Raw genomic sequence first — 24,102 nt, 5'->3', positions numbered from 1 at the left:
GGAGCAATTTCTGAGCACAGAGCAAGGAGTAACCCCTGAGTGCTGCTGCATTTGGCCCAGAAGCCAAAATCATCATCATCATCATCATCATCATCATCATCATCATCATCTATGGGGGCCTAAGTGATAGTACAATAGATAGTTGTACTGAGTTGCCTTGCACTCAGTAGACCTAAGTTTAGTCCTTGGCACACCATAAGGCTCCCAAGTACCATCTTAAGTGCAGGGACAGGAATAATACCTGAGCACAGCTGAGTGTGGCCCTAAAACCAAAAATAATAATAAAAATAAATATAAGGGGGACTGGAACGATATAGAGTAGATAAAGAGCTTTCCTTACACTCAAATGACCCAGGTTCTATCCCCAGCATCCCATATGGTCGGTCCCCCAAACACTGTCCAGTGTAATTCCTGCGTGCAGAGCCAGGAATAATCCCTGAGCACTGCCAGGTATGGCCCCAAAACAACAATAAGAATAAAAATAAGGGGGCCGGGCGGTGGCGCTGGGGTAAGGTGCCTGTCTTGCCTGCGCTAGCCTAGGACGGACCGCGGTTCGATCCCCCGGCGTCCCATATGGTCCCCCAAGAAGCCAGGAGCAACTTCTGAGCGCATAGCCAGGAGTAACCCCTGAGCGTCACAGGGTGTGGCCCAAAAACAAAAACAAAAAAAAAGAATAAAAATAAGAATAATTTATGGGGCAAGAATAACCCCTGGGCATCACCAGGTATGACCCAAAATAAAAAAGAATGTTAATGATTTATAACCAAAGCTTCTAAACACTTAAAATGCAATGTTTTCCAAATCCCTTAATCTAAAACCACAGCAGACTGATTCATTATATAACATCATAGTTTAGACTCGACTTTTCTTTTCTTACGTATACTATTATTCATTTATTTAACTTTATTAAAGATTTACAATGTTATTCATAATTGAGTTTTAGGTATACAGTGCTTCAGCATTAACCTCACCACCAGTGCCAATGCCCTCCACCAATGTTCCCAGAGTCCCTCCCCTAGACCCTCATTCCTAGACTATATCTTTCTTGACAGGCACCTTTTTAAGTTTGGTTGTTATAGTTTGAGTCTCACGATTTCAATTTGTTGAATCTGTGGTTTGGCTGTCTTTATTCCATTTCATGCTCTCATATACTCTGTCAAAAATTAGATGACCATATATACGGGGGGTTGTTCTTGGATATTCTACTGACCCATTAGTCACAGAATCTGTCCTCATTCCAATCCAATGCTATTTTGAGGATAGATTGATGTCTGATCAGACAAATCCCTTGGAGATCTCAACATTTCTTATAGTAGTAGAAGACAATGGGGAAAAATAAATCCTCCCTCCTGCCCTCTATGTCTATCTCTGTCTCTCTCCTTCTCTCCTTGGTACCAGCTCAGGGCCTCACACATGCAAGACAATTGATCCAATGCTGAATTACAATGCCTGGTCATAAATGCCTCCATATATCTTTATGCCATGCTATTACATGTGATAAGTGAATTTGGCAAGTATCATTGAAAGTGGCTCCTAGGTTCCCTATCAGTGAAAGGGCTCAGAAACACACCAAAACAGAGCATCACATGCTATAGAAAAAATTTTTGTGAAACAGTCAACAGATGCAGCGAATTTTATTATCTCTTTTTGTGGGGAGGTGGAAGGAGCCTACACTTAGAAGTGCTCAGTGGTTACTTCTGAGTTCAGAATTCACTCCTAGGGGCGGGAGCAATAGTACAGTGGTAGGGTGTTTGCCTTGCAAGAGTATGATCCGATATTGATATGATCTGATACTGGTTCGATTCCTGGCATCTCATATGGTCCCCTGAGTCTACCAGGAGCGTTAAAAAAAAAAAAAACATTAAAAAAAAATCACTCCTAGTGGGCTAGGAATACCAAAAGGGATGTGGGGAATCAAACCTAGGCCAGTTATATGCAAGGCAAGTGCCCTGCCTGTTGTGCCATCTCTCTGGTCACAATATTTTAATATATTTTTTTACTTCTGGGCCACACCCAGTAGCATTTGGGGGTTACTGCTGACTCTGAGCTCAGAAATTACTCCTGGCAGGCTCACTGGACCATATGGGAAGCTGGGGATCGAACCTGGGTCAGTCTTGTGCAATACAAATGCCCTACCTGCTGTGCTATCATTCTAGCCCCCATTTTCATACTTTTTAAAGAAGTGATACTACTGCACACAGAATAAACTATAGTATAGTATAAAAGTAACTTTTATATGCTGGGGAATTCATGTGACACTTTTTAAGTCACTTTATTGTAGCAGTTTGCAACTTTAAGCATGTGCAGACTACTGCATTCTATGCTCTGTAATATATGATCTTTTTTTTCCCCTGGTTTTTGGGTCACACCCGGCAGCTCTCAGAGGTTACTCCTGGCTCCATGCTCAGAAATCGCTCCTGGCAGGCTCAGGGGACCATATGGGATGCCGGGATTCGAACCAATGACAAACGCCTTACCTCCATGCTATCTCTCCAGCCCCTGATCTACAATCTTAATACTAGGAATATAGCAATAAATAACAAAGTCTCTAACCTCAGATTTAAGTTCTAGTGGAGTGAAAGAAATTCTTTGGGAGAGAATAACTAGAGTGAGCAGCCAATATAGAAAAATAAAATGAGGTTTTAACTTTGAATAACTTTTTCTGAATTGAGTAGTTAGGGAAACATAAAGTGATAGCATTTATGTAAATTATTTGAAAGACAAAAAGGATGGGCCCGGAGAGATAGCACGGTGGCATTTGCCTTGCAAGCAGCCGATCCAGGACCAAAGGTGGTTGGTTCGAATCCCAGTGTCCCATATGGTCCCCCGTGCCTGCCAGGAGCTATTTCTGAGCAGACAGCCAGGAGTAACCCCTGAGCACCGCCGGGTGTGACCCAAAAACCAAAAAAAAAAAAAAAAAGACAAAAAGGAGCCAATTAAGTTAAGACCAGAAAGAACAACTAGGACCGGAGTGATAGTACAGCTGCTGAGCATTTGCCTTGCACTTGGGCCGACCTAGTACAGACTCAGGTTTGATTCTCAGGTTCGATTCTTGGCATCCCATATGGTCCCCAGATCCTGCCAGGAGCAAGTTTCTGAGCACAAAGCCAGGAGTAACCCGAGTACTGCTGAGTGTGGCCAAAAACCAAACCAAACCAAATAAGAAAGAACAACTATTGGACAACTCTTAGGTGAATTCAAGTTTCACTTAACTAAGGTACAGGAAGATTAGTGGGACTGAAAGGAATAGCAAGAGAGTGGAAGACGCAAAGTTGAAAGAGGAGCAGAGCAACATTACAGTGGGCAGAGCACTTGCCTTGCACCTGGTGACTCAGGTTCCATCCTGAGTCCAAATCCCACTAGGAATGACTCCTGAGCACAGAGCCAGGAGTAAGCTCTGTGCACCACTAGGTTAGAATCAAGAATTCTCTTTTAGGGGGTGGGTCATCCCACCCCAGGACATAAATAGAAAAATAAATAGTGTCTGTCTTAAAAAAAAAAAGGGGGGGGGCCAGAGAAATAGCATGGAGGTGGGACGTTTGCCTTTCATGCAGAAGGTCATTGGTTCGAAACCCGGCATCCCATATGGTCCCCTGAGCCTGCCAGGAGCAATTTCTGAACACAGAGCCAGGAGTAACCCCTGAGCGCTGCCAGTGTGGCCCAAAACAAAACAAAAAATAATAAAGAATTCTCTTTTAAGGCTGGAGAGATAGCATGGAGCTAGGGTGTTTGCCTTGCATGCAGAAGGACGGTGGTTCGAATCCCGGCATCCCTTATGGTCCCTGGAGCCTGCCAGGAGCGACTTCTGAGCGTAGAGCCAGGAGTAACCCCTGAGTGCTGCCGGTGTGACCCAAAACCCCAAAAATAAAAAATAAAAGCAAATATATAAAAATAAATTCTGTTTTAGTCATGTTAAAATGATCATCCCTTCCCCTCTCCCCCATACTCCACTAGTTATCTGAACAAGAGAGTCAAGAGCAGGAAACTGGACAAAAGTATCTGGAGTTGTGGAGGTCAGACCTGGAGGTGAAGTTTCTGAATCTTCACCATATAGTTATATGTTTGGATATAATCTTCGAATACAGGGGCAGAATGACAGTACAGTAGATAGCACACTTGCCAGATTTGGTCTAGGCATCCCTTATTCTAAGGGTTTTTTTGAGGGGGCGGTTAGGGCCACACCTGGTGGCACTCAGGAGTTATTCCTGGCTCTGTGCTCAGATATCACTCCTGGCAAGATTAGGGTACCATATGGGATGCCCTGGATAGAACCTGGGTCTGTTCTACGTTGGCTGCATGCAAGGCAAAGGCCTACCACTGTGCTATCTAATCTGGCCTGGTATCCCTTATTCTGGTATCCCAAAACTAACAGGAATGATTCCCAAGATCTAGGCATTTTTTTGTTTTGTTTTGTTTTGGGGCCAACCTGGCAGTGTGCAGGGTTACTCCTGACTCTACTAGGAAATCCACTCCTGGCAGGCTCAGGGGAGATGCCAGGGATTGAACCCAAGTTGGCCCTCGGTTGGCTGTTTGCAAAGCGAAGGTCCTACCACTTGTGCTATCGCTCTGGCCCCCAGATTCAGGAGTTCTAGGGACTGGAGAGATAGGAAAGGGGTTACTTTGAATATAGTTAACCTGGGTCCAATCCTGACACTACACACATTTCTATGAACAACTCCAAGATTCATCCCTAAGCACTGAGCCAAGAAAAAACCCTAAGCATCGCCACGTATGGCCCAAAAACAAAAAATGAACCAAAAATGTTCAGAAAGGACAAGATCAAGTTGGAAGAATGATTACAGAGAGAAGAAAAAGGCTAGAGTCTGAGCCTAGTGCACTCAATATGTTAATACCAAGCAAAGGAGTGAACTAAAGATAGGGAGAGTGATACCACAACAGCCAAGACAGTAAGCTTTCTCTACGTTAATGCTTATAAGAGGTGAGGTTAAGATAAGAAGAGAGGGGCTGGGCCTGGAGAGACAGCATAGCTGCATTTGCCTTGCAAGCAGCTGATCCAGGACCAAAGGTGGTTGGTTCGAATCCCGGTGTCCCAGATGGTCCCCCGTGCCTGCCAGGAGCTATTTCTGAGCAGACAGCCAGGAGTAACCCCTGAGTACCGCCGGGTGTGGCCCAAAAACAAGACAAAAAAAAAAAAAAAAAAGAAGAGAGGGGCTGAAGTGGGGCCCAGAGCAATTGCACTGCGGGAGGGCATTTGCCTCGTTCTCAGACAACCAGGTTCAATCCCAGGCATTCCATATGGTCTCCCGAGCCTGCCAGGAGTGATTTCTGAGCTCAGAGCCAGGAGAAACCATAAAGTGCCACCAGGTATGGCCCAGAGAAGAGGCCATTCCTTCTGAATGGTGGAAACAGAAGCCTGAGTACTTCACCAGCTTCAAGCTGTACCATTTCTGCAACCCACAAGAGACTATTGTAATTAGGTTATGTAATTTTGTTGTTGTTGTTGTTGTTTTTGGGTCATACTCAGTGGCACTCAGGGGTTACTCCTGGCTCTGAGCTCAGAAATCTTTCCTGGCAGGCTCGGAGGACCATATAGGATGCTGGGATTCGAACCACTGTCCTGCATGCAAGGCAAATGCCCTACCTCCATGCTATCTCTCTGGCCCCAAGATATATATTTTTGTTTGTTTTTCGGTTTTGGGCCATACCCAGCAGCACTGAGGAGTTACTGCTGGCTCTGAGCTCAGAAATCACTTCTGGGGGCCAGGCGGTGGCGCTAGAGGTAAGGTGCCTGGCTTGCCTGCGCTAGCCTTGGATGGACCGCGGTTCGATCCCCCAGTGTCCCATATGGTCCCCCAAGCCAGGAGCAACTTCTGAGCACATAGCCAGGAGTAACCCCTGAGCGTCACAGGTGTGGCCCAAAAACAAAACAAACAAACAAAAAAAAGAAATCACTTCTGGCAGGATCATATGTGATACCGGGATTAAACCTGGATCAGTCATGCAAGACAAAGGCCCTGCTGTGCTATTGCTCTAGCCCCACATCCTATACTTAATAATCTTGGGTTATAATAAACTTAGATTATGTCTTAATTTTACTTCTCCCAATGGTTAACTGTGTATTTCTGACTTCTCTACATTTGGAAATTTTAATCTTTTCATTTTATTGGTACACAGAAATAAAAGTTGCCATTTTATATGATAAATATATGTGCTAGAAGTATATAGATTACATAGGAATAGTAAAAAAAAAAAAAGGAGAGCAAAACAACTAAAAATTATATATCTAAATTGAATTTAAATGTATGCATATTTAAATAAAATACATATATCTTTTTATACCCATAAATAAATATGTAGAAAACTAGGCAAAATGCTGAAAAATAACTTACCGCAAAGTCAAAGTATAATCTCCTTGCATTTTTGTTGAGGCATCTCTCACTAAGAAGGTACCATCTGGCATGTCCCGCAATTTGTCATTTACTTCCTCCCTAAAGAACAAAATTACAGGAAAATTTTAAAAATAGAATCATTCATTGTTCTCACCACATATCATTATTAAAGCTAGTTAGGAGGACTATAACTATATTAAAAATAAATTATAATCAGAGGGACCTTCAGAGGTCTCCCCACTAAAGAGCTTTGTTTTGATTTTCAGTGTTATTTCATCTAAAGAAGGGCAACTTGTATTTCAAACTCTTCCCGAATTCAACTGTCCGTAGGGAATAGTGTTCCTAATTAAGCCTTTAGGGCTTCCTTGGGCAGGTCTAAACTTGTACCTAAACTTTTTCAGAAGAAAAAAGTAAGTGTTTAGAAAGAAGGTTACATTTAAGTAACAGTTGTAGTGGTTATGTCCAATCAGAGTGACAGGCTTATTTGTATATAAAACTCATGAATTACTGAACCACATAATCTTTTTTGGCAGGCTCAGGGGACCATATGGGATGCCAGGAATCAAACAGACTGCATGCAAGGCAAATGCCCTACCACTGTGCTATCACTCTGGCCCCTGAACCACATAATCTTAAAAACTATATTTAAATGGTATATAAAGGGCCAGAGTGATAGCACAGTGGTAGGGCGTTTGTCTTGTACACGGTCCACCCAGGACAGACCTGGGTTCTATCCCTGGTATCCCATGTGGTTCACTGAGACACCAGGAGCGATTTCTGAGCACAGAGTCAGGAGTAATCCCCGAGCACTGACGGGGATGGCCCATTAAAAAAAAAGTATATAAGGGGCTGGAGAGATAGCATGAAGGTAAGGCGTTTGCCTTCCAAGCAGAAGGTCGGTGGTTCGAATCCCGGCATCCCATATGGTCCCCTGAGCCTGCCAGGAGCGATTTCTGAGAGTAGAGCCAGGAGGAACCCCTGAGCGCTGCCGGGTGTGACCCAAAAACAAAACAAAACAAAAAAGTATATAAGACACGTTTTCTTTCTTTTATTTTGGGGGCGAGGGGTGATACTCCTCGCTTAACGACCTACCTGTTTAGCGACCACTCACACTTACGACCATCTCTTCACCATTATTTTATTTTTAATATCCTTTTTCCATCTTGTACACTCTACAGTACAGTACTGTGGTTTTTGGTGCTTTAATGTACCTACTTTACTAACAATGTTATGTAATACATTGCAGTACTGTGTGTAAATCACACACCTATGCAAATTAAAACAAGTGGCAGTTTTCAGTTTGATCTTTCTCATTATTTTACTTATTCAGAAGACTGTATTGTCAAGTACTATGCATATACTGTACCACTGTATACAGTACATACAGTTCCTCGTTTAACGACCAATTTGTTTTAACGGATCTTGGTCATTAAGCGAGGAGTATCTGTATTCAGAACTTATTACTGGCTCTATGCTTAGGAAATTACTCCTGCTGGACTTTAGGGATAATACACCAATGCTGAGAATCAAACTGAGTCAATCATATGCAGACAGGACAAATGCCTTAACCCCTCTACTATCTCTCTTACCTCATATATTCTCATAAAGACAATCATTTTCTCTTTTTATTCTTTTTTTTTTCCTTTTCTTTTTTGGCGGCACTCAGCGGTTACTCCTGGCTCTGCATCACTCCTGGCAGGCTCAAGAGACCATTGGGATGCTGGGGATCAAACCCAGGTCCATCCTGGGTCAGCCATGTGCAAGACAAACACCCTACCACTGTGCTATCACTCCAATTTGACAATCATTTTCTTTCTGGTTCCTTGGCCACTCCCTGCAGTACTGCAGACTACTCCCTAATCAGTGCTCAGGGTACCATGCAATGCCAATGCTGAATCCAGGGTTCCAGTATGTAGTGAATGCACTCAAGCCCACTGAGCATCCCCCTGGTCTCAATCTCCTGGTGGTCTTAATTAAATATTTTTTGGAATATTATGGACTGCACAGATGTGACCTCTGGTGCTAGTTCAGAGGAATATATGGTGTGAATCAGGGATTGAACCAAAATTAGATGCATGAAAGGCAAGCACCTGATCCCATGCATTATCCCACAAGTACCTATAAGGATAATCTATCTTTCTTTTTTGTTTGTTTGTTTTGGGGTCACACCCGACGGCACTCAGGGGTTACTCCTGGCTCTGTGCTCAGAAATCACTCCTGGCAAGCTCGGGGGACCATATGGGATGCCGGGATTCGAACCCGAGTCTGTCCTGTGTTGGCCATGGGCAAGGCAAATGCCCTACTGCTATGCTATCTCTCCAGCCCCAATATTCTTTCTTTAAGGGTAATCTTAAAATGAGAATTAGCAGGACATTAAATGTTTATTTTCATTAATTCTCAAAATGAACTAAATATAAATCTAGTTACCTTGAAATATCCCCCCAGTACCATTCTGCATCCTGAAGAGAAAGAGAACTTTCCTTTATTCCATTTGTAACAGATGAAGTCATTGGTTTAGGTGGCTTTGGTGGAAGAGCTAGAAGAGAAATAAAAATCATTCCTAAAATAGAAATTAACATTTATTTTATAATTTTCCTAGAAACAGCTCATTAATCAATCAATGTACATTAAGACTCAAGTAATATAAGCCACACCCATTGATGCTCAGGGGTTACTTCTGTCCTGGCACGCTCAAGAGACCATATGGGATGAAGATTACACCAGAGGCATTTGTGCAAGGCAAATGCCCTACCAGTTGTACAGTTCTACTCCAGCCCCTTAAAAAGTATTGATTTTTAACATTTTTAATTGAGATACCAGGATCTACGTTAATGTTAATAATACTTTTCATGGATACATCATTCCAACACCAGACCCATCAATACTTCACCGTGTCCCAAGGACACCCCCAATACTGGCTCTAGACAAGCTCAGTTTTATAGAAGGAATCTTCAGTTCCAATGACTTTAACTATTTGTTGTTCCCATACTATATGTCTTCTTCCCCCCCCACACACACACATTTAGGAGAGACTAGAGAAGAGGGGAGAGAGAAAGGGGAGAGAGATAGAGAAAATATGCAGATAAAGAGCTAATCTTAAAAAAAAAAAAAAAAGGAGCTAATAAAAAAAAGGGTAATTTTCTTTTGAACACCTAGTGGTGCTCAGGGTTTAGCCCTGTATCTAAACACAGGGATTAATCCTGTCAGCCTCAGGGGACCAGATAAGATACTAAAGACTGGGGCCGGGCGGTGGCGCTGGAGGTAAGGTGCCTGCCTTGCCTGCGCTAGCCTAGGACGGACCGCGGTTCGATCCCCCGGTGTCCCATATGGTCCCCCAAGAAGCCAGGTGGCGCTGGAGGTAAGGTGCCTGCCTTGCCTGCGCTAGCCTAGGACGGACCGCGGTTCGATCCCCCGGTGTCCCATATGGTCCCCCAAGAAGCCAGGAGCAACTTCTGAGTGCATAGCCAGGAGTAACCCCTGAGCGTCACAGGGTGTGGCCCAAAAACCAAAAAAAAAAAAAAAGATACTAAAGACTGAATCCAAGTCTGCAGCATTTGGGTCCTACTAGCTGAAAAAAGTTCTGATTTTTATTTTTTAAAAGATTTCCAAAAGAACCTTCATTATCTCTAAATAAGACAATATGAAATTCCTTCACAGTAATGTTAGTTCAACAGCTACTAAATGGGGACCATGGTAGGTCTGATGGCCAAGAGTAGGTATCAGAATCAAAAGTGGATGAAAGAGAGCAATGTTCATAGTAAAAGGCAACTGTACAGCACAGGATCTCAGGGTTTCAGAAGAGTGAAACGCACATCTCAGGAGAGCATCCTCCCAGCATGGGCTGTCAAAGCTGAATGCAGTTTTTTACTTTTCCAGGCCAATGCCTTTTGACACAGTTTGGGCCACTGAGGATGCAGTCCTGCAGTTGACATCCAAATTCAGTGCTCTTATGACAAAGGCTAGGGTCTGAAGCAATATACCACAGGAAGGGCATTCACCTGTACACAGTCAATCAGCATCAATCCCCAGCATCCCATACTGTTTCCCCAGCAAAGCTAGAGTAATCCCAAAGCAGAGAGCCAGGAGGAATAAATCCTGAACACTGCCGGATGTGGCTCAAAAGGAAAATAAAAAAAAATTAATTGGGCACATAAATGCCTGTTTTGTTTAATGGTTTTACTCATCTTTATTTGACTGGAATTTGACTCCAGTTGTTCTCAAGTGATAGCATGTGGCCAACCCAGGTTTAAGTCTGGGCGTTCATATGGTCACCTGAGTCTGCCAAAAGTAACCCCTGAACACCGCCGGGTGTGGCCCACAAACAAACAAACAAAATAGAAAGAGAGGAAAAATCTAAAAATGAACTCTGGGCCTGGAGACATACAGTGGGTATGGACCTTGTCTTACACACCCCTGACTCAGTTTCCATCTCTGGCATCCATATAGTTTCCCAGAACTTCCAGGAATGATCTCTGAGTGTAGAGAGAGTCAGGACTACTTTTTGTTTGTTTGTTTGTTTTTGTTTTGTTTTGGGGTCACTCAAGAATTGCTCCTGGCAGCTGGGGGGACCATATGGAATGCCAAGAATCAAACCTGGGACTGTCCTGGGTTGGCCGTGTGCAAGGCCCTACCACCATAGGATCTACATTTTTTAATTAAAATTAAAAAATTATTTTAGTTTTTTAATGAAAGAACTCTCAAAAACTAAAATAAATGCATTCTGGGTGACCTGAACTAGAACCACTGTGACGTGAACTAGATAGATATCCATATATAAAAAGACTATAGTTGTTCTCTGTCTCTGTGCCCTGAGAGGTCTTGGGGTCTGCAATACCCCAAAATTTATTTATAACATCCAGATCCTGATTTCTAATCCTACATAGGAAATCAGGTTCAGGACTTGGAAGAAATAGCTGGTTCCAGAGATGAAGCAAAGCACAATTACTTTACCAAAAAAGCAATCCAAGAACTCAAAGAATGAAGACCCAAGACCAAAAAACAGTCAGTTTCATGAGGGGTCCTATTACTAAATCCAGAACAACTGGAGTCAAACAAACTTCAAACAATTGAAGTATAACTACAAATCAATATAACTAATGATAAAATGAGAAAATAAACAAACAGGCATTTATGTTTTCATGTACATATAAGAAAAGCAAAGATTAATGAGGAGTATTTATGGTCTTAAAAGGAAGTTCACAAAACACTAATCACAACAAAATAAATAAAGGAGCCAGGGAGATAGCTCAAGTGGTACATCATATATCTCGCATGTGCAAGGCTCCAAGTTTGATCCCCAACATGGCATGACCCCCTCTCTACCATCATTAATGACAACAGCAACCTCTAGCACTGCCAGATCCAAACAGTGAATGGTCAGGCCTACACTCCAACAGCCAAGCATAGTCAGTAATAGCCTCTGAGCACCACTGGGAGACTTCTATAAACATTTTATTGGGGCTGGTAGCGCAGCCGTAGGACGTTTGCATTGCATGTGGCTGACCCAGGATGGACCTCAGATCGATCCCCTGCGTCCCAGATGGTCCCCCAAGCCAGGAGCAATTTCTGAACGCATAGTCAGGAGTAACCCCTGAGCGTCACTGGGTGTGGCCCAAAAACCGAAGGGAAAAAAAATACATTTTATTATTTGTTTGTTTTGGGAGCCACACCAAGCAGGGCTCAAGGGTTACTCCTGGTTCTAAGCTCATAAATAACTGGTAAATAACTGGTAGAGCGTGGAGGACCATATGGGATGCCAGGGATGAAACCTGGGTTGGCCACTTGCAAGCCAAATGTCCTACACCCTGTACTATCATTACAAACTCAAATACTTCTGATTAAAGACTAACATGGAGGAGCCAGAGTGATAGCACAGTGGTAGAGCATTTTTGCCTTGCATGCTGCCAACCCGAGACTAACTCAAGTTTGATTTTTGGCATCCCATATGGTCCCCCGTGCCAGACAAGAGTGATTTCTGAGCACAGAGCCAGAAGTAACCCCTGAGCACCATTGGGTATGCCCCCGCTCAAAAAAAAAGACTAACATGGGCTAGTTAGTACAGCATATAGGGCTCTTGCCTTGCATGCAGCTGACCCAGGTTCTATTAATGTACCCCCATGTGGTCCCAAGCCATCAAAATACAAAGCTATGAGTAAGCCCTAAGAGCAGCTGAGTGTGGCCAAAAGGAAAAAAAAAAACAAAAAACAAACTAACATAACAGAGATATCTGGCAAACATGCCACCATTATCAAGTAATCAAAATTCACATGGTTATGAATGGTAGAATCATTTGGCCAAAATAGAATATACTAAAAAGAACACAATAACACTTCTGTGATATTCCTGATATAATAAGTTGAAAGATTGAATCTAAGACATAATGAGTGGGTGGGCCAAAAAAAAAAATAAGACATAAGGAAACCCCAGGAAAACTAAGATAGAAACAAACTACAAAAAATTTTTACATATATGTATGTATATATATATATGTATATGTATATACAGAGAGAGAGACAGAGAGAGAGAGAGTCTGTAAACTATAATCATCAAAAAAAGTCAAGTGACTGTTAAAAACTAGTACAAATTGAAGACTAGAGGATCATGACAAACAAATGCAATGTGTGATTCTGGTTCAGATATTAGATAAGATGCTAGGATAAGACTGTAAGCAGATGCTGGAGAGGGACTAGAGAGATAGTATGGTAGGTAAGGTGTGTGTAAAAGCATTTTGATCCCTAACATCCCACATGGTAATTCCTGAGTGCAGAGCCAGGAGTAACTCCTGAGCATTGCCTGGTATGACCCAGAACAAACAAAACCAAAAAAAAAAAAAGGTAATCCAACGATGGTAATTTCGGATTTTAATCATTGTAAAGTGTTTCATTTTGTTCTGTTTTGTTTTTGTGGGATATTTGAGGGGACCATAACCAACACTGTTCAGGAACTACCCCTGATTTTACACTCTGGGATCACTCCTGGCATGTTTGAGGGAACATATATGGTGCAATGAACTCTGGTCAGCAATATGCAAGGCAAATGCCTTACTCACTTTATTATCTCTCTGGTCCCTGTGTGTTCAGCAGGAGAAGGTTCTTTGTAGAAAAAGTTATCATGAGCTATATAATGTTTTCAATGTACTTTCTCATGGCTCAAGAAAATCAAGTTATTCATACCACTTTTGGGCAAGTTTGCGATTACTTAAAAACTCGTGTGTTCGTCCAAGAATGAACCCAGGGCCTCAAAGATGCACAGCAAGTACTATTCTTTCTTTCTCTCTCTTCTCTCTTCTCTTTCTTCCCCTCCCCTCTGTATTGAAACAATACTCTCAGAAAAAAAGACTTTGTATTTTGGATCACACCTGGCTGTGTTCAGGGTTGACTTCTGGCTCAGGGGATCATAGGCAGAGCATGGGATTTCAATCCCTAATTCACCAGGGTCTTTGCATGCAGGCAAGCAGTTTACTGCACTATCTCTTCAGCTCCAAAAATAAATGTTAAATTAACAAAAATTAGAAATAATCTTGAGAGAAAAGGAATACAATCTGAATATATTCCTTGTTTTGTTTTGGGGTTATACCAGCAGTGCTCAGGGGTTACTCCTGGCTCTATGCTCAGAAATCGCTCCTGGCAGGCTTGGGGGAACATATAGAATGCTGGGATTCGACCCACAGTCTTTCTGCACGCAAGGCAAATGCCCTACCTCCATGCCACAGTGCTCAGGGGTTACTCCTGGCTCTATGCTCAGAAATCGCTCCTGGCAGGCTTGGGGGAACATATAGAATGCTGGGATTCGAACCACAGTCTTTCTGCACGCAAGGCAAATGCCCTACCTCCATGCTATCTCTCTGGCCCCGTGAATATGTTCCTTGAAACAAACTATTTATAGTCGTTATTTTTAACCAGAATATCAAAATAATTCAATGGTGTAAAATTAGTTAGTTTTTTGTTTGTTTTGCTTTTTGGGTCACACCTGGCAGTGCTCAAGGGTTACTCTTGGCTTTGCACTCAGGAATTACTCCTAGCAGTGCTCAGAGGACTATATGGGGTACTGAATATCGAACCCGGATTGGCCACAAGCAAAGCAGCCTGTAAAGTTAGTCTTTTTTTGTTTTTGTTTTTGGGCCACACCCGGCGGTGCTCAGGGGTTACTCCTGGCTGTCTGCTCAGAAATAGCTCCTGGCAGGCACGGGGGACCATATGGGACACTGGGATTCGAACCAACCACCTTTGGTCCTGGATCGGCTGCTTGCAAGGCAAATGCCGCTGTGCTATCTCTCCAGGCCCGTAAAGTTAGTCTTAATAAATGGTACTGGGGAGGGCGGAGAAATAGTACAGCTTGTGGGGTGTCTGCCTGTACACAACTGACCCAGGTTCAATCCCCAGCATCCCATATGGTTTCCCAATGCCTGCCAGGAATAATTCCTGGTAGAGTCAGGAGTAACCCCTGAGAATTGCTGGGTGTGCCCACAAAATAAAAAACAAACTATGCTGGAACAACTGGTCATACACAGGCAAAAGAAAGGCAATTAGATCCTACCTCATACCATGTGTAAAAGTTAGCTCAAAATGGATTTTTAAAAAACCTGAGTTTTGAAAAAAAAAAAACTGAGTTTTGGAGTTAACATTATTAAGCTTTTAGAAGAGACAACAGGAGCAATAGACTAGTAAAGCAAGTAAGACATTTTTGCCTTGTATGTACATGACCCAGGTTCAATCCCTGGCACCATATATAGTCCCCCAGGGCTCTCCAGAGTGCCCCAATGTATAATAAAGGGGACCAAAGTGACAGTACAGCAGTTAAGGCATTTGATCCTCAGCAGCCTATATAGATTCCAAGTATACCAGGAGTGATCCCTGAGCCTAGAGCCTGTAGGCATCCCTGAGTATAGTAGATAGGGCCCCCAAAAAATATTTTTTAGTAAAGAAAAAGAAGAGAGAGTATTTAGGAGGCATAGCTAGCATGCACCTGATCCCAGTTTTACCACCCCTCTCCCACCCCATGGCGTCGTGTGGCAATGCTGACTGCTGGTGTAGTTCTGTCAACCCCTGAGCATTGCTGTTCTATACAACCTGAGCAGTATTACTTACTTCCTCAGACCCTAGTACTGGGCACCAACTAGGTTTGACAACAATTGCAGGAGTCGCCCCCAGGCCCAGAAAGCATCACTTGGGGAGCTAAAAAAATGTTTTAGAAGAAAACATACTTAAATCTTCATGACTTTGGCAACACCAATGATTTTAACTGTGGCACCAAAAAAAAAAAAAATAGCTAAAACAAACCATCAAAACTTTAATATATCTGAGCTCAGAAGCCAGGCTTATTCAGCAAATCCTACCCCCTGGTGGGAAAAGGGGAGAACCTTTGAGGGCTAGAGAGGTGTCACTTGTCTTTTAAACAGTTTGAATTCCTGGTACCATGGAAGATCAACTAGCAGTTCTTGGGGACCAGTATCTTCTGATAACTAAGATTCTTAGTTATCACAATAATGAAGGGGAGAATAAAATCTAAACAAAAATAAAGAAAAAATTGGAGTGGGGGTTTTGGCCACACTAGGAAGTGCTTGTGTTTTCTTGGCTCAGTGCTGAGGAATTATTCCTTGCAGTTCTTAGGGGACCATGTGGTGCCAGGGATCAAATCCAGGTTGGCCAAATGCAAGGCAAGTACCTTACCCACTCTTGCCCAAATAAATGTTTTTTTTTTTTTTGGTTTTTGGGCCACACCCGTTTTACGCTCAGGGGTTACTCCTGGCTATGTGCTCAGAAATTGCCCCTGGCTTGGGGGGACCATATGGGATGCCGGGGGATCGAACCGCGGTCCTTCCTTGGCTAGCGCTTGCAAGGCAGACACCTTACCTCCAGCGCCACCTACCCGGCCCCTCAAATAAATGTTTTTTTAAAAGACAGATGACTCCACTGAAAACAAGGAGAGTTATCTAAGTAGACATTTCTTCACAGAAGATTATACGAATGGCCGAACGGCCAACTAGAATATGAAAAGATACCCATATCATCAGCCATCAGGGAAATGAAAACCAGAACCACAAATGAGGTAGCCACCTCACACCCACTAGGATGACTATAATCAAAAAAGACAGATAATAACAAGGTTGATAAGGATGTAGAGAAACTGAAGCTCTCATACATTGCTAATGGAAATGCAACATGATGTAACTTCTTGGAAAACAATCTGACAGGTTCTTCAAAAGGCTAAATAAATGTAGAGTGGCCCAGAAATTTCAATCTTAGTTATATTCTCAAGATAAATCAAACATTATCTTAGCCACAGAACAAACTAGGAAATGAGGCCTGAGAGATAGTATGGGCTTTAAGGCACTACTTGCCTTGCTAAGGCAGACTCTGGTGCTATCACCAGCAGCACATGTTCCCCCAAGCATTACATGTGTAGGTCTGGAGGTCCCCAAGCAATACTGGAGTGGCCTGGGTAATCCTGGCACCACAGACCCCGAGTAGCACCCCATCCTCAGATCCTTGCATTTAACTCCTAGTTTTCTGAGCATTGTTTAGAGGACATTCCTCCACAAAAATTAGTCTAGGAATGCAGTATTATTTGTAAGTCAAAAAAATGGAAACAACTCAAAATGTCTATGAAAAGTTGAATGGCCAAGTAAATGTGGCATGTATCAATATATGGAATATTTTCATCTCTCAGCAGTAAAAAGGTATCTGTTACCACATGTATGAACCATGAAAACATTAGACTAAACAAAAGAAACAAGTCACAAAAGATTGCAGCATATATTGTGATTCTACTGTCCAGAAAAGGCAAACCCATAGGGACAAGTAGATTAATGGATGATTGATATTGAAGAGTTTGAGGGGAAAGTAAAGTAACAATGACCATATACAGGGGTTTCTTCTATTTTGTTTTTAGCAGTGGGTTGATAAAACGTTCCAAAATTGCTCATAGTAGGAACCAGAGATATAGTGTGGTGGGTAAGGTGCTAGCCTTGCAGAGACAAATCTGGTTTCAATTGCTGACATCCCAGATGGTTCCCAGAGCCCACCAGGAGTAATTCCTTTTAGTGCAGAGTCAGGAGTAATCTCTGAGCATTTACCAGTGTGGCCAAAAGTCCAAAAATTAAGAAACAAAATTTGCTTATAGTAATGATTGTATAACTTTTTGAAGAAACTAAAAACTCCTGAATTATATGCTTTAAGTGAGTAAACTGTATAGTATATGAATTAATAACAATAGTTATTTTTAACATCAGATTTCTGAAATTATTTAACTGGAGGAGAATATTTCTATAGTTACTACTTCTTGGATAAAGAGTGGAGTGGGTCACACGTGGTAGTGCGCAGGGCTTACTCCTGGCTCTGCACTCAGGGATAACTCCTGGGCAGGCTTGGGTGAGTGATTTCATATGGGGTAGCAAGGATCAAACTCAGGCCAGACACATGCTAAACAACTGCATTCCAACCCCAGTGTCTACTAATTTATAACTATCTGTTTAAAAGGATTTGATGTGACTTTAAAAAGCAGCAGCAGTTAACACTAAATTTTGCAAAATTTAAAAAATTTTATAAAGTTTCAATGTGTACTATGCAATGCATTTTGCTAGAACTATGAAAGATGCAACAAGGAATTTCTCACCACTCAAAAGAACCAATCTAGAGGGCGTGACACTTGAAAAATCTAACCGCAAATTCAGAAGAATAAAGTAAATACCATAAAGTATTAAAGGTAAAAGCAAAGTATAATGGAAATCAACCAAAGGGAACAAGTTATAGCCTCCTGGGGAAAGTTTAAGTTCAAACACTGTACTTCTCAAGATTAGTCCTTAACCGAAAGAAGCACCTTGACCAGGCAGAGCCCAATAAGAACCAATCTGCCCCCTGGAAACAAGTGAACTATACAATAATTTCTAATAGGTCTGAAAGACTTTCTGTTGTCTATATCCCTTCTCTGGAAGTTTTCTTTTTTCTTTTTTTTTTTTTGGTTTTTTTTTTGGGGGGGCCACACCTGGCATTGTTCAGGGGTTACTCCTGACTGTCTGCTCAGAAATAGCTCCCTGCAGGCACAGGGGACCATATGGGACACCAGGATTCGAACCAACCACCTTTAGTCCTGGATCGGCTGCTTGCAAGGCAAACACGCTGTGCTATCTCTCGGGGCCCTGGAAGTTTTCTATACTCAATTGTTGAGCAGTCTAAATGGAGAAGCTCAATTTACAGACAATGATTCCAACACCAACAAGCAACAAACAAATCATTTCATATTAAACAGGGCTATTCTCTTTAATGTAAAAAATTATTATGAAGCAGTTTCTCAGAAATGTGCTAAAAGAATACAATCCTTATACTCAAGAGATAGTACAGTGAATAAGGTATTTGTCTTGCACACAGCAGACCCAGGTTCAATCCCTGGTACCCCATATGGTCCCCCAATCACTGTCAGAAGTGATATATTCAAGCCAGGAGGAACCCAAGAACAACACTGGGGTAAAGTGGGAGACTAAATTAGGGACCAGGAAAAATATTCAAAAAGCTGGAGCACGGGCCTGGAAAGATAGCACAGCGGCATTTGCCTTGCAGGCAGCCAATCCAGGACCAAAGGTGGTTGGTTCGAATCCCAGTGTCCCATATGGTCCCCCGTGCCTGCCAGGAGCTATTTCTGAGCAGACAGCCAGGAGTAACCCCTGAGCACAGCTGGGTGTGACCCAAAAACGAAAAGAAAAAAAAAAAAAAGCTGAAGCACATGTGTTGCATACAAGAGATATAGGTTCAATCTTTGGCAGTGCATGATACCCCAAACTTAAAGCCAGTAATAGTGTCTGATCACTATTGGATATAGTCAATAAAACAAACTTTAAAATATTTTAATCAGATGTATAAAACTAAATTGTTTTTGTTTTTGGGCCACATCCGGTGTTGCTCAGGGGTTACTCCTGGCTCTCTGCTCAGAAATAGCTCCTGGAAGGCACGGGGGACCATATGGGACACCAGGATTCGAACCAACCACCTTTGGTCCTGGATCGGCTGCACTAAATATTAATCCAACTATTAATCCTAAGGGAAAATGTAATAAGGGACGAGAGTGATAGTACAGCGATTAGGAAACTTGCCTAGATCCAAGCACTGTCAGGAGTGATTCCTGAGAGCAGAGCCAGCAGTAGCTCTGAGCCATGCTAGATCTGACCTAAAAACAAAAATAAAAATGAACCCAAAAAAAGCTAGGATGCATGGGGGTAGAGAGATAGCAAGGCTGTGCCTTGCTTGCAGAAGGACAGTGGTTCGAATCCCGGAATCCCATATGGTCCCCTGAGCCTGCCAGAAACGATTTCTGAGCGTAGAGCCTGGAGTAACCCCTGTGTGCTGCCAGGTGTGACCCCCCCCCCCAAAAAAAGCTATGATGCATGCAATGAAATACTACTCAGCCATAAGAGGCACTCTTGCCTTGCACACAGCTGACCCAGGTTTAAACACCAGCAAAGTCAGGGGTGATTACTGAATGCAGAACCTAGACACAGGGGTCTCAAACTCGCAGTCCCCAGGCCATTTGCGACCCTCCGTATAACATTTTGTGGCCCTGCCCTAGAGGAATCTTTTTTCGTTTTGTTTTGTTTTAGTTGTTTGGGTTACACCCCCCAATGTTCAAGGCTTACTACTGACTTTGCACTCAAGGATCACCCCTACTTTGCCTCCTGCGGCCCCCAAGTAAATTGAGTTTGAGACCCCTGAAGAGTAACCTGAGTATCACCAGATGTGGCCAAAAACGAAACAAAACAAACAAAAAAAATTTTAAAAACCTAGAAGAATTCATTGCTACAGATATCTATACAGTAGAAATTGAGAGGGGCCAGAGCAACAGTATAGCAGATAGGGTGCTTGCCTTATTTGTGGCTGACTTGGGATCTAGGTTCGATCCCCAGAATATAGGGTCCCCCACATGGACCATAATGTCCCCCAAACACCACCAAGAGTAATTCCTAAGTGCAGAACCAGGCGTAACAAATCCCTGAGTATCGCCAGATATAACCCAAAATAATTGCGATAACAAATTGGAGAAGAAGAGGATACAGCAAAGAAATCACATATTTTCACTATAAACTTGGAAATATTTTTTCACTTGTTTTGGGGGCCACCGCAAAGGTGCTCAGAACTGACTCCTGGCTCAGCTCTCAGAGATCACTACTAGTGGGATTCAACAGACCAGAACTGAATTGGGGAATCAGCAAGTGTCCTGTGTGCTGTACTCTCTGGCCCCCAAAAATATAGATTTTTTTGTTTGTTTTGTTTTTGTTTTTGGGCCACACCCGGTGACGCTCAGGGGTTACTCCTAGCTATCTACTCAGAAATCGCTCCTGGCTTGGGGGACCATATGGGAAGCTGGGGAATCGAACTGAGGTGCATCATAGGTCAGCCGAATGCAAGGCAAACACCCTACCACTTGCACTACTGCTCCAGCCCCCACAAAGTATATCATTTTACTTTTCTAATTATGTACCTGCATTGCTGCTTCTTGGGGTTAGGGGCCACACCCTGCAATGTTCAGATGTTACTCCTGGTTCTGCACTTACGAATTCTGGCAGTGCTCAAAGGACTATATGGGATACTGGAAATCGGACAGGAGTTGGCCATGTTCAAGCCAAGTGCCCTACCCACTGTAACATCTCTCTAATCCTGCACAGCTTTGTTTTTAAAAAATTAAATGACAAAATCTTTTTTTTTTTTTGGGGGGGGGGGGTCACACCCGGCAGTGCTCAGGGTTTATTCCTGGCTCCAGGCTCAGAAATTGCTCCTGGCAGGCACGGGGGACCATGTGGGACGCAGGAATTCGAACCGATGACCTCCTGCATGAAAGGCAAACGCCTTACCTCCATGCTATCTCTCCGGCCCCAAATGACAAAATCTTACAACAGCAAGGCCAGTGCAATAGCAGAGTGGGTAGGGTGTTTGCCTAGCACATGGCCCAATCAGTTTCGATCCCTGGAATCCCTTATGGTCTTATACGGTCTCCCCGAGCCTGCCAGGAGTGATTTCTGAGCACAAAGCCAGGAATAACTCAAGCACTGTTGGGTGTGGCCCCAAAATAAAAATAAATATAGGGGCCGGGAAGGTGGCGCTAGAGGTAAGGTGTCTGCCTTGCAAACGCTAGCCAAGGAAGGACCGCGGTTCTATCCCCCGGCGTCCCATATGGTCCCCCCAAGCCATGAGCGATTTCTGAGTGCATAGCAAGGAATAACCCCTGAGCATCAAATGGGTGTGGCCCAAAAACCAATTAAATAAATAAATAAATAAATAAATAAATAAATAAATAAATAAATAAATAAATAAATAAATATAAAAACCTTAGAACTTGGGACCAGAGTGATAGCACAATGGATAGGGCGTTTGCCTTACACACGGCTGACCCAGGTTTGATCCCCAGCAACCTATATGGTCTCCCGAACCTGCCAGGAGTGATTTCTGAGAGCAGAGCCAGTAATAACCTCTGAGCATTGCCAAGTGTGATGCAGAAACGAACAAAATCTTACAACTTGGGGCCCGGAGAGATAGCACAGCGGCGTTTGCCTTGCAAGCAGCCAATCCAGGACCAAAGGTGGTTGGTTCGAATCCTGGTGTCCCATATGATCCCCCGTGCCTGCCAGGAGCTATTTCTGAGTAGACAGCCAGGAGTAACCCCTGAGCATCGCTGGGTGTGGCCCAAAAACCAAAAAAAAAAAAAAAAAATCTTACAACTTACTCTGTTCTTCTACTGGAACTAAACTGGTCAATTATCTAGTTCCAAAATCCTTAGGTTCAATGTCACTTTATTTGGGGGGGAGGGACCACACCTGGCTGTACTCAGGGAACATACATGGCAGGCTAAGCCAACCATTGAGATACCAGGGGTTGAGACTGGGTCAGCTGCAAGCAAGGCAAGTGTTCTACCTGCTGGATTATCTCTCTCCGGCACCTCATTGTCTTTTTTTTTTGGGGGGGGGGGGGAGTTTGGGTCACATCTGGTGGTGCTCAGGGGTTACTCCTGGCTCTGCACTCAGAAATCACTCCTGGCAGGCTCAGGGAAGCCAGGAATCAAACCACCGTCTGTCCTGGATCGGCAGCGTGCTCTACCGCTGTGCTATCTCTCCAGCCCTTTCCTCACTGTCATTTTAAAATCAATTACTATAGGCAGATGAGAGATCTCTACTACATTTCCAAAATATTAAAGCCATTGTCACATACAATCATTACTTAAAATTAATAAAACTGATGCACAGCTAAATTATATTAAAATTGATAATGAGGGGCCGGGAAGGTGGCGCTAGAGGTAATGTGTCTGCCTTGCAAGCGCTAGCATAGGACGGACCAGACCGCGGTTCGATCCCCCGGCGTCCCATATGGTCCCCCCAAGCCAGGGGCGATTTCTGAGCGCGTAGCTCAGGAGTAACCCCTGAGCGTCAAACGGGTGTGGCCCAAAAACCAAAAAAAAAAAAAAATTGATAATGAACACTCAAAACTACACTCATTAGTATTTCACTTAATAGTTCTTATTTTCAGATTTGCTTTCCCTGGCTTCAATTACCTGTGGTCAACCACAGTCTGAAAATAGAACATAAGCAATATTTTGAGAGAAACACCAATCACATCATTTTTATTACAGTAATATATCATGATTATTTCATTTTATTATTAGTGATTTTAATATCTTTATGTATCTAATTTAAGATTAATCAATTAAACTTTATCAGGGTATGTATAGATAGAAAATATTGTACATGTAAAGTGTTCAGTACAATTCAGTTTTAAGAATCCAACAAAAGATCTTGTATAAACATAGCCTCCATAGATAAAGGAGGACTATTTATATAGCAGAAATATTTTGCATTAACTGAACATCTCTTTCAATTACTTAATGTATCACATTGGCTTTTGGGTCATAACCGGCAGCGCTTAGGAGTTACCTCCTGGCTCCATGCTCAGAAATCGCTCCTGGCAGGTTCAGGGGACCATATGGGATGCCGGGATTCAAACCACCGTCCTTCTGCATGCAAGGCAAATGCCTTACCTCCAGGCTATCTCTCTGGCCCCAAATGTATCACATTGGTAACCTGAACTCAGTCACATGTTTTTATTTACATTTTTTGGGGGGGGACCATTCCCAGCAGCACTAAGGGGTTACTCCTGGCTCTGTGCTCAGATATCACTCCTGTCAGGCTCGGGGGACCATATGGGATGCCAAGGATTGAACCCAGGTCTGTTCCAGGTTGGTCACGTGCAAGGCGTGTGTGTGTGTGTGTGTGTGTGTGTGTGTGTGTGTGTGTGTGTGTGTGTGTGTGTGTGTGTGTGTGTGTGTGTGTGTGTGTGTGCTATCACTCCATCCCTGTTTGCATTTTAGAAATTAGGGGAAGTTGGGGCCGGGCGGTGGCGCTAAAGGTAAGGTGCCTGCCTTGCCTGCGCTAGCCTCGGACGGACCACGGTTCGATCCCCCGGCGTCCCATATGGTCCCCCAAGCCAGGAGCAACTTCTGAGCGCATAGCCAGGAGTAACCCCTGAGCGTCACCGGGTGTGGCCCAAAAACCAAAAAAAAAAAAAAAGAAATTAGGGGAAGTTGACCTAAAGTCTATGCCTAGCATCCCACATGGTCCCTTGAGACCTGGAGTGATCCCAGAGCACAGAAAAAGGAGTAAGCCCTAAGCATACTGAGTGATGCCCCAAAACAAAAACCAACTCAAAAATACAGAAACCATGGGGTCATAAATAATACAATGGGTAGGGCACTTGCCCTGCACACTGCCAACCCAGATTTA

At 43.2% G+C, this 24,102-nt stretch overlaps 1 protein-coding gene across 2 annotated transcripts in view; it reads right to left on the bottom strand.

The window, feature by feature from the left end:
* PIK3R3 (phosphoinositide-3-kinase regulatory subunit 3) overlaps positions 1–24,102 on the bottom strand; it is a 152,074-nt gene that overhangs the window by 24,728 nt on the left and 103,244 nt on the right. For both annotated transcript variants that reach the window (XM_049774782.1, XM_049774783.1), the window contains 2 exons: positions 8,778–8,886; positions 6,351–6,449 (listed from right to left, as the gene is read on the bottom strand). In XM_049774782.1, coding sequence (XP_049630739.1) covers positions 6,351–6,449; positions 8,778–8,886 — 208 coding nt within the window. The remainder of the gene's footprint in view (positions 1–6,350; positions 6,450–8,777; positions 8,887–24,102) is intronic.

The sequence above is a fragment of the Suncus etruscus genome, chromosome 6 (genome assembly GCF_024139225.1).
Source record: "Suncus etruscus isolate mSunEtr1 chromosome 6, mSunEtr1.pri.cur, whole genome shotgun sequence".
Lineage (NCBI taxonomy): Eukaryota > Metazoa > Chordata > Mammalia > Eulipotyphla > Soricidae > Suncus > Suncus etruscus.
This window is presented reverse-complemented; position numbering and strand designations above follow the sequence as displayed.